The 15419-nt window shown below is 37.1% G+C and overlaps 1 protein-coding gene across 1 annotated transcript in view; it reads right to left on the bottom strand.

Annotated features, from left to right (window-relative positions):
- The window catches only part of LOC306853560 (platelet-derived growth factor C-like), a 53544-nt gene extending 43138 nt beyond the window's left edge, over positions 1-10406 (bottom strand). Inside the window, exon 1 of the mRNA XM_079391063.1 lies at positions 9666-10406. Coding sequence (XP_079247189.1) covers positions 9666-9777 — 112 coding nt within the window. The 5' untranslated portion in view covers positions 9778-10406. The remainder of the gene's footprint in view (positions 1-9665) is intronic.
- Between the last annotated feature and the right edge of the window lie 5013 nt (positions 10407-15419).

Genomic DNA, 15419 nt, shown 5'->3' with positions numbered 1-15419 from the left:
AGTTTAAAATATCTGTTTTCTATTTTAAATGCATTTAACCCTTTGATGAACTTCAGAAACCCTTCCAATATACTGACTTGGTGCTGCTCAAAAAACATTTCTTTCTATTTTTAATCAATGTTGAAAACAGTTATGATGTTTAAGATTTTTTTCTGTGGAAACCTCGATACGTCTTTTTAGGATTCCTTCATGAATAGAAAGTAAAAAAATAACAGTGCTTATTTCAAAAGTTTTAATGTAAAAGTCTTTACGGTCACATTATATTACTAAAATAAAATATTACTGACCTCAATTTTGAATGGTGGTGGCACTCATACACATATGCAGGAAAACAGTGTCAGAGCACCATATAATATATTTGTTGAACGTTTAATGAAACGTAAACTTTGTCTGGAGAAAAACAACTAGATTCAGATGAAAAAGAGAAAACCTATTTGCGGTTATGCACATTTGACTGTAGCCAAAACTCTACAGTATCATATTTGTTGTCAGTGCAATTTGAGATTTATTGCTTTTGAAAGTCAAATCTGGGCTCAGCATTACAACTAGACTTGCCTGGGGGCAAGAAGGCACTAAGAACTCCTAGCTGTTATTTCTTATCACTGCATAAATCATCAAAAATGAGAGGCAAGCAGACAGGAGGAAGCAGCTATGTAGCATAATTACAGTCTTTTAAATCTGATTCCTATTTTTTGGTCTAGCAGTAGAAGCATTGGGCTAATGTCTCCTACTATTTGTGTGATTAGATAAATATTTACTACTATCTGTTAGAGCAGGGCAATTTAGCATCTGCCACGCTAGGCCTGCTTCTAAGGCCAATGCAGGGTTAGCAGACCCATTTCTCCTCAGTGTAGATGGACACCACCACTGATGTTCTCCTAAAATGATCTTCAATGACTATTTCAGTGCACAAGCCATGGATTTCTTGACCTCATATTTAACTGAAACAAGAGCACATATCATCATTCACAGGATTATGGGTATTAGGTAGATGATGGCACAGGTGGTGCCAGCACAGAAGATAGAAAGGCCATGAAATTACAGGAGGAGGGAAAAAAAAGCAAAACAAATCAAAGGCTATGACCCGGTTCTACAGAGGAATTCCATGGCCCTGCTGCTGATCCCTTTAAATTTGAGCTCTGTTTGGGTTAGGAATGTACACTCACTGTCCGTCACGACAAACATCAGACAGGCATTGACTTGCTTACTTGCCAAATCAGTCACACTGCCTTTCAAGTGTGCCGACAGCAAAAACATGGACACCCCAAACATGCAATCTTCTATTCCAGAAGGGTTACAGAAGAGACTTCCCTTCAAACAAATTGTGTAGTATTGCATATAAATGTCTTCAACTTCCCAAAGCTTTTTTCCTCCTTAAGTCTTAAAGTTCTCAGTAAAAAACAAAGCACAGCCCCACTGAGCTTTTGAAAGTCGGGCATTGGCAGGGTAACGCTTGTCGATTGACAACAAACTTCAATGCCTACAGTATTATAGCCAGAAGAGCTTGGTGAAAAAGGACTGGGGTAAACTTTTACTTTAACAGGGAGTCATTTGTCTCAGATGTGTGTGTGTGTGTGTGCGCGCCTGTGTTTGCGTTAACAGAATGCTTGTTTTCCATTTCATTGGACTACTGGGTATTGAAAATCCTTTTGGTTTAGGTTTGCCATTCGCTACCCACAGCGTATGCACAATTCTCAATCGCAATATAAACTTGAAATGCTATGGAAACTACTTAACACAACAGGCTGGTAATGTAGAGCTTTGCCAAGTACGAACACTGCCAGCTGCCACACGGTCTCGGAGTTCTGGGAACCACCTTCTTCTGAAGTCTTTACAACAAAGGTAATACCTACAATATGTTGTTCTCCTTTGAGAAATGGATTGAGTAAGTGGCTTCAAATTTCAAATTCATTAATTTCTCCACAAGCCCAACAGTATCTATTTACCTGCGTTTGCCCATACAATGCAAGTCAAAACAACATTAGACATTTCATTTTATAATAAAAAAGAAAAAAAAAAGAAAAAAAGTGACATTTTTCAAAGTCTTACAAGTTTGAAATAAGAGGGCAGGGTTATAATAGTTAATTAAAACCACACTGAAAAAAGGTTACACTTTACAATATTATTATACATTTAAGTATTGAGTAATGCTAATTAACTAAATGCACTTACTATATAATTAGGGTTAGAATGAGGGGTTGTTTTGGAATCTGTTGCATGAAATTATGCATAATTTATTGCCATTACTATAGTAAGTACATATAATGTGTAACAAGGGCATTGTAAAAAAGCACTACCAAAATTCACAAACAATTAAATAAATACACAAAAATATTTGTTAGGCCTACTTGAGTAAAAAACTTTACTGAAATAAAATTACATATAAATATTTATCATTTTTATGTCAGTCAGTTTACAAGGGAAACTGAATAATAATAATAATAATATATATATATATATATATATATATATATATATATATATATATATATATATATATATATATATATATATATATATATATATATATAAATAAATAAATAAATAAATAAATAAATAAACAAATAAATAAATATATAAAAAAATGACACGAAAATAACACCGCATGAGGGTGAGTGAATTTCATTTTTGGGTTATCTATCCCTTTATGCTGCATGATGTGCATGAAATGCCATGATAAATGTACGTTAATAACTAGATTTAAACTCCTAACTGCACAGTGAAGTGTTGCTTGTGAGCATTCAAGCAATACTATGCTTTAATCATTACACACCCATCATTTAACTGTTGGATACGTGAGGCACACTGCATTTCCCAGTTAGCTGGTGCACCACATTAACCCCATTCCTAACAGAGTAATCCAGTAATGCAGAGCCTCGCGAGGCATTCGGTTGTTATTGAGGCTGACTCTTACACATCTCTGCCAGAGATGTCAAAAGGGTTACGACAGATTAATGGCGGATAATCTGGCACCATTAGAAAACTGCAGCTGCTTTCTTAACCCATTCCACTGCTATAGAACTGGCTTATGGACAGCTAAAGATGGGAACGGCTAACTGACCATGGTGCAAGTATTTGTAGTTTTGTCATTAGGGTAGGACACTGTTGCAACAAGGGTTAATGAACAACTACTCACCAGTTCAGCATCTGGGTCCTGACTGACTCTCTTCTTGAATGTCATCTAGTTAATGCTGATAACATTCATCTAAATTTGATATCAATAACATGGCTATACAATTAAGATCTCTGATAGATGTTAATAATTTCATACTGAAGTTTAAGATAATGTTGGAAATTGTGCATAAGCTCATTCAGAGGTTAGAATATGAAAATAAATGGGGATTTTAAGTGGAGCAGACAGCCATTCAGGTTCTGTTCTCCAATCCAAGGTCCACAGTACTTGTATGGTCGTAATTATATGGCTGTTAATTTAACATGTTAAATACGTACAGCTAATAATTCAAACATAACACACTAAATAATGTACATATTTAATCATGTTCTCTGACCTGACAAAATCACATTTACCAAGATAAGGCAGCATAGAATGAGTAAGAAGACGTTCATATTGAAGGAGCCTTGATACGTTTTTAACTTAGCATTTCATCTAAAAAAAAAAACATGGAGCAAGATACTTAAAGGGGTATGCATCGGATGCCCATTTTCCACAAGTTGATATGATTCTTTAGGGTCTTAATGAAAAGCCTATAACATACTATGGTTAAAATTTCTCAATGTTAGTATAAAAAACACCTTTTTTACCATGACAAAATCAGCTCTGTTTTTAGAAAGCCATTCTAGTCCATGTTGCTTTAAATGCTAAAGAGCTCTGCTGATCCCGCCCCTCTCTTCCGTCACGAGCAGTAGTTTACTTTAGCCGCGATTTGCAAAGATTCATAAAAACCCCTTATACTAACTTCTTCTGTAGATGAAGCTGGATCACGAATGATTCGCGTGAACAGACGCATTTAGGCAGAAAATGAAAGTAACGTTAATCCTTGTCTTCAGCGGCTCAGATGTTGGGAGTAAATGACGAATGCTATATTCATTATCAGTGTTGGGAGTAACGCGTTACAAAAGTAATGTATTACAGTAACGGATTACTTTTTGCTGTAATGCAGTAGCGTAAGGCATTACCAATCAATTTTCAGTAATATTTTACTCTTTACATGTTCAGCAATGCTTGCGTTACAACACAATTTTAGAAAAAAAATAAAAATAATAATAATTTAAAGTCGGTCTCCGACTTTTTTTACGTCCCTATGGCCGGGCTTCGGGCCAATATTCACGTCATAGTTCAGACGCGGGCCTGTCCTCAGGCCTGTTTTAGGCTTCTCCTTATCTTTATATTTTAGACATCCATCAATTATGCATATAAAAAAAATTGCCACGCTAGTGGAAACAACATGAGTCCGTGCTGCCGCAACTGCCAAGAACGGCTCAACGGTGTTTAGTGTCCCGCAGCAGCAGCGAGCAGTCAGCACAGCTGAAGAGTTCTGCGTTCAAATACAAGCTTGCCGTAAAGCCCCAGCAAAAGTAATAACCATGAATGTGTCAGGGGGAAATAGTATAGATTTGCCATCTCCTCTTTAGACGCGCCTTTAGAGAGAAGTGCATCTTAACGGATAATGATTATAGTAAAGAGTTCTTGTTTTCGTTTTTACTTATTTCGTTAAGTAGTAATTTAAAGCTTTCTATAGATATATTTATCATGTCTGTGAGGCATGTATTCGCTGTATTTCAGTTCAGTTTTGTGAAGTGCTCCTGTTCAAGATAAAAGCACAACGTTTTGTAGACATTGTGAGTGCACACAAATAAAAGTAGACCCTTTACAGTTAAGAATGATGTATTACTCTTACCTTTATGAGCAAACATTATGGCGCAAGTTGTTTCCATTGAAAAAAAAATTGCAATTGATTGTGCTGGTGCCTCCCATGTCCTGTGCTTTAGCTTCCACTCTCCACACAAACTACTGGATGCAGCGCAAATTTATAAGTTTAACGTTTAAACATTGTTATATGCTTGAACTGTTTTAGCATATCTGTAGATTTTATTTTAGGCAAGTCATGATGATTTGTGAAGGCTAAATTGATCAAACATAAGCTATGATCAGCCTGCCGGTCTGCTGCTGCCCACTTGGTCGTTACCATAAGAAAGAAAAAACTTATTTAATAAACAAAACATGCTCCAAACTCTTTTTCTAAGTGTACTTAATAAAAAACTGAAACGAAATATAAACACTTTGCCATTACATGCAAAATTGAACTATTTGAAAAAACTAAAAAAAACTAAAAAATAAAAATGAAACATGCAACATTGAAATAATAAAATAAAAAAAAAATAGTACAGATAATAATTCAAGAACGCCCCCTCAAGTCCTTGGGCCTATACAGGTGCTGGTCATAAAATTAGAATATCATGAAAAAGTTGATTTATTTCAGTAATACCAAAGAAGTGAAACTTGTATATTAGATTCATTCATTACACACAGACTGATATATTTCAAATGTTTATTTCCTTTAATTTTGATGATTATAACTGACAATAATGAAAGTCCCAAATTCAGTATCTCAGAAAATTTGAATATTGTGAAAATGTTCATTATTGAAGACACCTGGTGCCACACTCTAATCAGCTAATTAACTCAAAACACCTGCAAAAGCCTTTAAATGGTCTCTCAGTCTAGTTCTGTAGGCTACACAATCATGGGGAAGACTGCTGACTTGACAGTTGTCCAAAAGACGACCATTGACACCTTGCACAAGGAGGGCAAGACACAAAAGGTCATTGCTAAAGAGGCTGGCTGTTCACAGAGCTCTGTGTCCAAGCACATTAATAGAGAGGCGAAGGGAAGGACAAGATGTGGTAGAAAAAAAAGTGTACAAGCAATAGGGATAACCGCACCCTGGAGAGGATTGTGAAACAAAACCCATTCAAAAATGTGGGGGAGATTCACAAAGACAAAAAGGACTCGACTGCTGCTGAGTGGTCCAGAGTTATGTTCTCTGATGAAAGTAAAGTGATGAAAGTAAAGATGAAATTGCATTTCCTTTGGAAATCAAGGTCCCAGAGTCTGGAGGAAGAGAGGAGAAGTACATAATCCACGTTGCTTGAGGTCCAGTGTAAAGTTTCCACAGTCATTGATGGTTTGGGGTGCCATGTCATCTACTGGTGTTGGTCCATTGTGTTTTCTGAGGTCCAAGGTCAACGCAGCCGTCTACCAGGAAGTTTTAGAGCACTTCATGCTTCCTGCTGCTGACCAACTTTATGGAGATGCAGAGTTCATTTTCCAACAGGACTTGGCACCTGCACACACTGCCAAAGCTACCAGTACCTGGTTTAAGGACCATGGTATCCCTGTTCTTGATTGGCCAGCAAACTCACCTGACCTTAACCCCATAGAAAACCTATGGGGTATTGTGAAGAGGAAGATGCAATATGCCAGACCCAACAATTCAGAAGAGCTGAAGGCCGCTATCAGAGCAACATGGGCTCTCATAACACCTGAGCAGTGCCACAGACTGATCGACTCCATGCTACGCCGCATTGCTGCAGTAATCCAGGCCAAAGGAGCCCCAACTAAATATTGAGTGCTGTACATGCTCATACTTTTCATGTTCATACTTTTCAGTTGACCAACATTTCTAAAAATCATTTTTTTTTGCATTGGTCTTAATTGATATTCAAATTTCCTGAGATACTGAATTTGGGACTTTCATTTGTTGTCAGTTATAATCATCAAAATGAAAGGAAATAAACATTTGAAATATATCAGTCTGTGTGTAATGAATGAATCTAATATACAAGTTTCACTTTTTGAATGGTATTACTGAAATAAATCAACTTTTTCATGATATTCTAATTTTATGACCAGCACCTGTATATATGCACGCCATTGAACATAAGCTTACAATCTAGGCTATTATGTTTCTAAAGCAAATTGTCTATTTAATGATCCACTCATCTAAAATTACAAAGTATTATCTTTGAATATGGTTTGTGGAAAACATTGATATAATAATTTTCAGTTTGATTAATTGACAATTCCTGTTGTAACACCCTAAACACGCCTCTACTGTAAACAGACTAACCTTCAGCATGGTCACTAGACTTCATGAATCAGCATTTAAAGGTCAGGTCAGTGCAAGTCTCAGCCTCAGACCTCATGCCCACGGACCGTTGGCTAAACATCTGATGCATATGGCACACTTTTCTGGAAACACTTCAGGAATGTCGAAGTCGTCATCTGACTGGTTGAATTAAACCGGATTTCCGAGAGACGTGAGTGTCACGTTTATATTCGGTCCACCGGGAAACAAAGATGCCGTGGCGCCAAACCCCCTCACAAAAGAGAAAGCCGTCGTGTTTACAAATGTGACGACGAACACTTATCAGGGTCAGCTAAATGCTGGATTTTCAAAAGTATGTGAAATATTTAATGTTTGCGGCATATAATCTTTAAAGTACATCCGAGAGTTTCACACACCGGTTTGTTATTGTGGCGACATTTCCACGCCCCGAAACGTGACGCTAAACGAAACGAACTATGATTGGTTGTTTGACATGTCGGTCAAACAGCCTCATGGGCGGGTCTTGGCCAATGAGAATGGCCATATATTCCAGACCTTCAGCCGTCAGTCTGAAGGACTGGCTACGCAAGACTAGGTCAGTGCAGACACCAGCATAGACATCTGAGTCACTAGTAAGGATGGAACTGGAAACATCTTTCACCCACCTTCATCAACTATAACATCCTCCTGCTCACACCAAGAATTTGTATGAAAACCACTAAACCAAAAGAACATACATTTTTTGAAAAAGCATTTATGAGACGAATGAACAGCTCCATGAACTGTGGGCTGGCAAACTCTCTACTGGGGTTAACCTGAAAAAGTTGGTTGAGTAGCTTTTTAACCTGACCTTAACCTCACACTGCAGCTGTGAAATAAAACCAGCCTCAGATCAGCGGTGAAGAACCTCCTCAATCAACACCAACCAGAGACTGCGACAGAGCATCTACTGTTATGGCAATTAAAGAGAGCCAGAGAACAAGACTCTCCGTTCAGAGACCCTTGGCAGAGCACACTACCAATTCCCCTCCATTCTTAAATCATTGGGGAATAAAGGTGGCGTTTTACAGCCAAAGACCCCTATCAAATGGCAATCACAAGGGTCTTCATTGGCTCACAACTCTGACCTGAGAGGATTCAATTAATTCAATTAAGCCTGCCTTTATTAGACAAAATTGTTAGGATTTTACAGTACCAAGTTATACAGAAGTTACTTGTCAAATATGACATGGAACTAGAAGGATTTCATATGTTTTTAGGCTTCCTAACAAAAACAAAGTATATATTTTCCATATGAAAGTAAAGTGACATACGGCCAAGTATGGTGACCCATACTCGTAATTTGTGCTCTGCATTTAACCCATCCAACGTGCACACACACACAGTGAACACACACCCGGAGCAGTGGGCAGCCATTTATGCTGCGGCGCCCGGGGAGCAGTTGGGGGTTCGGTGCCTTGCTCAAGGGCACCTCAGTCGTGGTATTGAGGGTGGAGAAAAACATTGCTTTCCAGTAGACATGTTCCACAGTTTAGAGAAAGAATGATAATACAATGAAAGCTCTGATAGTGGGCCCAGAGAAGCAAGATGTTTCCACTCTGCTTCACCCCTGACACAGTAGTCAACACAAGTAGTTTACATTTTGTTAATGGTGCGCAATGGGCGACAGTTTGCCTGTCCCCACCAACGCCTGCTTTATAACACTGAGCTTATAGTTTCAGAGCAAAGTTAAATGGAAACTTTTGCTTTATTTTATTTATCATTATGATTTTTTTATTTTTTTGGTGGGATTCAGAGGAAAGCAAATTACATGGCCCCGGGGCACCCCACGCTTCATGAATGGAGTCTTTCTGTGATCAGAGCGAAATTCCTCCCCAGGGGACCCGGTTACCCGGAGATTTTTTCCTCTTATATACACATACAGATGTGCGTTTCATGCACATGAAAGCCAAAGGTAACTTCAACTTCCTATTAAGTATAATGCTGTGTGAACCTCTTAAATTGTAGCCATTTATGGCAAGCCGTTTAAACATTTACTCCTTTTAATTTGGTTTATTTTATCCATTCTATTAATTACTATTTCTTAATAGTCACTGGAATATTTGGTATATCACCAATTATTTATTAGATACTAGTGCTGTTAATTATTCCAACAGAGACTAGTATTCAATAAAGTAGTCACTTGAATGGTAATGTCAGATTTTAGTATTTGTTCTTTTGCTATTAGTTTCTATGCTAACACATTGAATTTTCTATGGGGACACGTGGGTTAGATACCATCTATCACTATCATGTATTCTAATTGCAGCTGGATTAGTTCTACTAGTACTTAATCTTTAGTACGTGCAACAATCCCAATAGTTGCTAGTATGTATAACAGCTTTACTACTACTTACATCATAGGAACTTATGTAATAAATACGAGAGATAAATATGAAATATTTAATAAAATAGACTAGTTTGTGTTAAACAATAAATGCAAAAAAGACTTGCCATTGCACAGGTAAACTCAATGCATTTAGTTGTATAGCACCATCAGAAGTCCCACACAAGCCAAGAGAAGAAAAAGAAAATCATATGACTCTTTGAACTTACCATTCTGCTCTTTCGTGCTGGCGTGGTGAATCTTACTGATGTGACTCGATTCAGCCACCGACTCATGGTGATGAAGAGACGATATAAGAATCAAGAGAAGCAAAGGAATCATTTGGATAAATGGTGGCTGTCGGTGCTTATAGGCACTTAGTATGTGTTGTTTCAATCACCATGCAGAAATATTGTTCGTGAGACGCGTATCCAACTTTGGACACATCTGTAAGAGACACGCGTAAAGTAAAGTCCACATAATCCTTTCTACTGCGAAAACTTCTCTGTGGAAAGTTTCCCGAGGAGCATCTGCGCAAAGTTAAGCATTAATTGCTGTTAACTTAGTGAGCGCACACCTGTTCGCCTAAACACGAGTGTTCAAGAGGACAGTTGGAAACGTGTACTGGCTGTAAATTAAGATCTGCTGAGACGCGAAACATGCGTTTGTCTGTTTGCAAAGTCTTCGACTTTCCCTTGCAAACACTGATAGTCCATTCCAGTAACGCAACACATAGCGACCGACTCTGGGTAAAATGGCACTTGTAGCGTTGCGCGTCCAACTTTCTGTAGACAATGAGTGTCTTGAGGTGGCTCCGAGTGTTTGGCGAGCGCAGACGGCCGACTGGCGACACAACAGGTGCTGCACATAAAGCAAAAGTTCCCCGTGGAGGAAACTCCCCGGAGAGGCGGGGACCATTCACAAGCTACTGCTGGTGTTGCCGCCGCTGCAGTCGCTTGGAGTGAGAGACTATATTTCGCACATGTCCACTGCAACACAAGTATGTGTGTGTGTGTGTGTGTGAGAGAGTGAGTGAGGGAGAGAGAGCGAGCATATGTTTATGGGTCAATAACGTGACGCTGGTTTTGTCTGTTAATCGATTAAGTTATTCAAAATAACATTAAACATGCAATTAGTTCAAAAATGACTTCTAGATTAACTTTTTTTTCCTTGATTTAACTTAATTTGTAGATGTTTGTGGTGATTGTAGTCAAAATGTTCTGTAGTACTGTGTTGGCTATAAGACCTTGAAATAAATTATATATATATATAAATACATACACACACACACACACACACACAAACAAAATATGTGTAGATCACAGATTTTAAAATAAAACGATTAGAAGATTTTGTGTTAGGACGGACTGTACAACGGTAAAGAACACATAAATATAACACACATTTTTCATCAGGTTAGATATTGCTTATTAATAACTCATCTACCTAACCGTCAGTCTCATTTACATACATCCCATTGCGTTTTGGAGGGATGGTGGAAGAAATATCAGCAGTTAGAGTGTGCATGGATCCACACTTGGAAATCTACTGCAAATAGTAGATAGCTACTAGGGAATTTTTGGCATGCACTTTTCAACATGCTTTGCTTTGGGTCTAATCTCACATACTGTTTGGTATGGATAATATGCTCATTGGTAGCATCTATGTTTGAATACCTGGGAGTGGGAGACCACCGGTGCTGGAGATGGGGAAAAAAAGAAAAGAAAAAGCACAAAACTCGAGAGATTTGCATTGCAGATCTAAAGAAATTTGCACTTAATGCTTATATATTCTTCTGAAAATGTACTTTAATAACAATAGTTTCTGCTGAGTACCATAGTTCGTTATTGTTACAGCTATAATATTATATAAAATAATACTAATAATTTGGAATCTCCTTTAAAAGTGTAAAAATAAAAATTGTTTCTTGCTTAATGGTAAGGATAAATGTGAGAATTCACAGAAACTATAATTTTTAGGGACTTGACGTTTTAGCTAACATGGTCAGCTCGCCATTTTTGTCATTATTGTAAGTTGGCTGATTTAACTCTGCCTCTGCAAATGGTCTTGAAGATGCATTAATCATTAGTTCATGACTGCTTTGCATGTTTATGGAAGAGCTTCCTGAACGGGTGTGACCATTTGGAACAAGGCCTAACACTATTATTATCACAAGTTGTGGCCTGTGTCGGTTCTTATGTCTAAATCTTTTCATCATTTTGTTTGACATTTCATCATTGTGAAGTCAGAACAATGCCTAAAGCATCTTAAAGGAACCGCTAAAGACCTTTTAATTTGTCATATCAAAGCTGCAGACAGTGCACTTACTCCCCCTGTGTAAGTTATTTCCTTCTCCTTGCTCAAAGCATCAACCCATGAAGGTCTTTTCATGTGGTTAATCTCATCTCCCAGTTGTCAACGTGTTCCTTATGTGCCTGTTAGGTGTAGATTTCTATGGCAGACTAAACAATCAGAGAAGGGCACACATTGAAGTGATTCTCCCAGACAAATGATGCAATGGCAAAGCAATTCACTTTCAGCCCCAGACCACTACAGAAGGGGGAACAAATCTGAGACCAGAAGCATGTGGAAGCTGAAGATCTCAATCTAGATGACATGATCAGATTTTGAAGTTTGTTGTTTTATTGTTGCACTATGTGCAACATGGACAGAAAAATGAATTGTAGAGGTGAAGTCCTTATATATACAGTATATGTACAGTACATATATATGATAAATGCGGAAGGTATATTATGGTCTTTTTTGACAAATGATTGTTTTGACAGTAAGAAAATGAATAGGTTTTTAAAGAAAACATGGTACTGTAAAGACAAAACATATCTAATGCTTTATTTTGGCTATTTTTTGGTTTGAAGAAGTATTCGCCTCTAGGTATGCAGATAATATTGCTTATGGATACCTCAGTAGCATAAAGTGGAAAGGTGTAGTATGTGGTGCAGCCAGACTGGAGGTCATGTGCAGACTATGGGAGAGTATCATATTCCAACCCAAAACCTACAGCAGATGTCAGCACCTCTGCCAGAAAGAATCTCCCCGTCTCTCTGTATATGGGGGAGGGGTTTCAGTAGATTGCTATTTTGCCTTGTTCGAGACACTATAGTGTCTTATGCTTTCATGGTGGTCCTGTGAGTCACTTTGATATTGAATCTAGATAAACAGTGAAATTACAAACAAGGCTATTTGAGGACTGGAGGAAAAGGTCACTGTGTTCACTGCCTGTCTGGACAGCAAACACTGGGTTAGCATCCGGATGTAGCATTAGTGAGAACATAATCTTTGTTTGTTTGCAATGAGGTCATAGAGGAAACTAAACTAAACAAACGTTGTGTCATTTTCTATCCAGTGCAGTATCCATCATGCAGGGTATGACACGTTAAATTGTCTAGAACAGGAAATGCATCACCGGTGAGGGACATTACAATGACGTGCTGATGATTTACAGTCACTATTATAGTATTTTTTTATATTATGCTTTTATTTATATATATAGATTTGTTTTAATAGTTTAATAAATTTGGTTTAGAAATAGTTTTGATACTTTAACTTTTAATAATTTTGTTATTTGCTTTTGCCGTTTTCACAATTTTTTTTTTATTTTCTATTTAACTTCAATTTATTTGTATTTTTGAGTTTTAGTTTTATTAATTTTAGCACTTCAGTTTAAACTTTAATTTAATTTAAGTTAGTTACGAAGGCAATATTTCTGGGTTTTTTTTAAAAAAAAAATTATATATTTTTTTATTTTATTTTAACATTTAAAATGTGTAATAGTTTTAGTTTTGGCTAACATTAACATTAACTGGAAAAGTCACAATGACATTTGTCACATTTAAGGTATTTTGGCTTGTAGTAATGATATTAAGTAGCATACAGTATAAAGATATGGTTGTTGTAGTAAAACCATATGGATTTTAAAAATCCTTTTGTGTTTAACATCTGATCTCTGTTTGTACTGTACTGAACAGTTGTTGCGGTTAAAGTTCCATGTAATTTGTCAGGTAAGTAAATTCTCTCCTTGTAAATTGCTTCTAGTCTGTGATTTGGTCCTGTTCCAATGTGAGAAAAAGGCTATTGACCTGCTCACTTTGATTCATTTGGGTCTGTTCCAAGAGACATAAAAAGGGAAAGGAAAAGTTAAAACAATTTCTTGCTAAGCTGCAATTACGACCTAAGGAATTACTGCACTCTGTACTTCACAAGACAGATGAACTTGATAGATTTTATCAGATAAAAATGCTGTAAAGCGAATGAGTGAGAGTCTATAGGATGAGTCATGTTCCTTGCACAGCTTTTTGGCAAGAGAAACAGTGTGAATCACTGAAATAGACATTGTCAGGCAAATGTGAGAATATAAGTTTGCAATATACAGATTTATTAATAAACTTCCTATCATGTTTATGTCTAGAGACTAACTTCTTTAAATCCATAATTTAGACTTCTCCATACATATCTTGTGACAGTCCCTTTCTTACATGTCATTTATCATATAGTGACTATATATGACGACTAATTCAGAGTCCCAGCAGTTATTCTCCATTAGGATCTTATTCCTTCAGACCTCTGGAATGCTTGCCAATTTCTTCTTGAGAGCTACACATATGGCAAAAAGAAGTGTCTTTGAGAAAGTAAAGTGGTACCTTCACCCTATGACTGCTTTTATTTTCATTTTTAATGAGGAATGTGTCAGCACAGGGGTGTGTGGAGACTGATAGCAAAGTGGAGTCTGCATGCCAGATATAATACCACATTCGATTTGCTAGAACATACTGACATATTTTTGGACCGGTGCTACATTGTCCATCAGCTACGTGGCTTTTGGCCAAACATTGAACGCTTTCTGAAAACAAGCCTCCCTTTGTTCCTGGTCATTTATTGTCGGGGTTTTAATTCAACCGGTATTAATCAGTAATTTAGTTTATGTGCAAGCATTATTAATACGTTCTGCTCTGCTACAATGAAAAACAGAGACTAAGGCGTCTATTGTCCTGACAAAGCTGATGAAGGAGGTATAGTATTGCGTATAATTCATACGAACAATGCTTGAGGTCGTTGGACCTCTGCTGAACGCTAGAGTGCCCTGTGGAAATTTGTGAATGTCTGTGTTTTCATTCTCACTTAATCCAAACACCATTCACCCAGGACCCTTGGAGAATATCTGCATGGGAGAGAAATGTGTCTGAGCTTTGCTTTTGGTTCACGTCTTAATGTTTGTGTTGTCTTTCGAGGAAGTAATAGAGTGCTTGATGTCGCTCAGAGAGAACAAAAATGTATTTGGTCTCGGTTTGAAACTATACCTGATGGCAACATTCCACTAACAACTGTCCCGATGTTCTTAAAAATACAGACATTCACACCTTGTGTCTGTTGGCTGGCACACTTGTGTTTTACTTTGCTTGTTGTTTAAGCTTAAAATGGCACCATTCATTCAGCTAGGAACAAGTATAGAGGGACTTTTAAAAAATTATAAAAAAAATAACATTAACCCTTGTGCTATGCTGAAAATCATTTCCCTAATCTGATCTCAGTTGAAATTGACTGGCCTTTTAAAAATTGCTTGTAAATAGATATTATCACCAAATCTTGGATTCAATCTATTTGTCAACTGTTTTCTTTCAGTTAGCACAGGTTTTTGTATTTCTTAAGTGACTGGTCATATGAATCTTGGATCTGAGCTTATACACCTCAGTTTTTTAATGGGAAAAAAGCATTGTCTGTGAATAATAAAATTGTCAAAAAATCCTCAAACAATTCCTCAAAAAGTGCAAACAATTATAATACCCTGTGTGAGCACAAAAACATTAACTATCATTTTCTAGGTCAAAATGGCCAAAACCTAACATGAGGGTTAAGCGTTTAATTATTTACACATGCACAAAAATACACAGGTTTTATTTATTTTTTTAAGTAAAACTTTCATTCATGCATTATTTTTTCATGTACAGATTCCTTGTTTTCACTCTCTC

This window comes from Barbus barbus (assembly GCF_936440315.1).
Source record: "Barbus barbus genome assembly, chromosome: 33".
Taxonomy (NCBI): domain Eukaryota; kingdom Metazoa; phylum Chordata; class Actinopteri; order Cypriniformes; family Cyprinidae; genus Barbus; species Barbus barbus.
This window is presented reverse-complemented; position numbering and strand designations above follow the sequence as displayed.